Below are 299 nucleotides of genomic sequence, written 5' to 3' on the forward strand. Positions count from 1 at the left end.
TCTCATGTCAACCCCTGGGGGGTCGGGGGAGGATTTGGGGCGGGGGGAGTGGTGCAAACGTTGGGCGCGTCCTCGCCTGGAGCTGTGTAACCCGCTCGTAGGGCAGCAGGGTGACGCTGCGTGGTGTCCCTCAGCGCCCTCGTCCTCCTCTCCCTCTCCTCTTCCACAGCTGGTGGGCATCCTGCTGGCTCAGATCCTCATCAACCAGATCAGAGACCAGATCAAGCTGCAGCTCTACAACCAGCAGCACCGGGCAGACCCCTGGTACTGAGCCCCGGCGCATGGCGGCAGAGCCGGCG

General features: G+C 65.6%; 1 protein-coding gene across 1 annotated transcript in view; it reads left to right on the plus strand.

The window, feature by feature from the left end:
* TSPAN33 (tetraspanin 33) overlaps positions 1–271 on the plus strand; it is a gene marked incomplete at its 5' end in the record, with an annotated part of 1,105 nt that extends 834 nt beyond the window's left edge. Inside the window, one exon of the mRNA XM_009583808.1 lies at positions 135–271. Coding sequence (XP_009582103.1) covers positions 135–271 — 137 coding nt within the window. The remainder of the gene's footprint in view (positions 1–134) is intronic.
* Between the last annotated feature and the right edge of the window lie 28 nt (positions 272–299).

This window comes from Fulmarus glacialis, unplaced genomic scaffold (assembly GCF_000690835.1).
Source record: "Fulmarus glacialis isolate BGI_N327 unplaced genomic scaffold, ASM69083v1 scaffold24418, whole genome shotgun sequence".
Taxonomy (NCBI): domain Eukaryota; kingdom Metazoa; phylum Chordata; class Aves; order Procellariiformes; family Procellariidae; genus Fulmarus; species Fulmarus glacialis.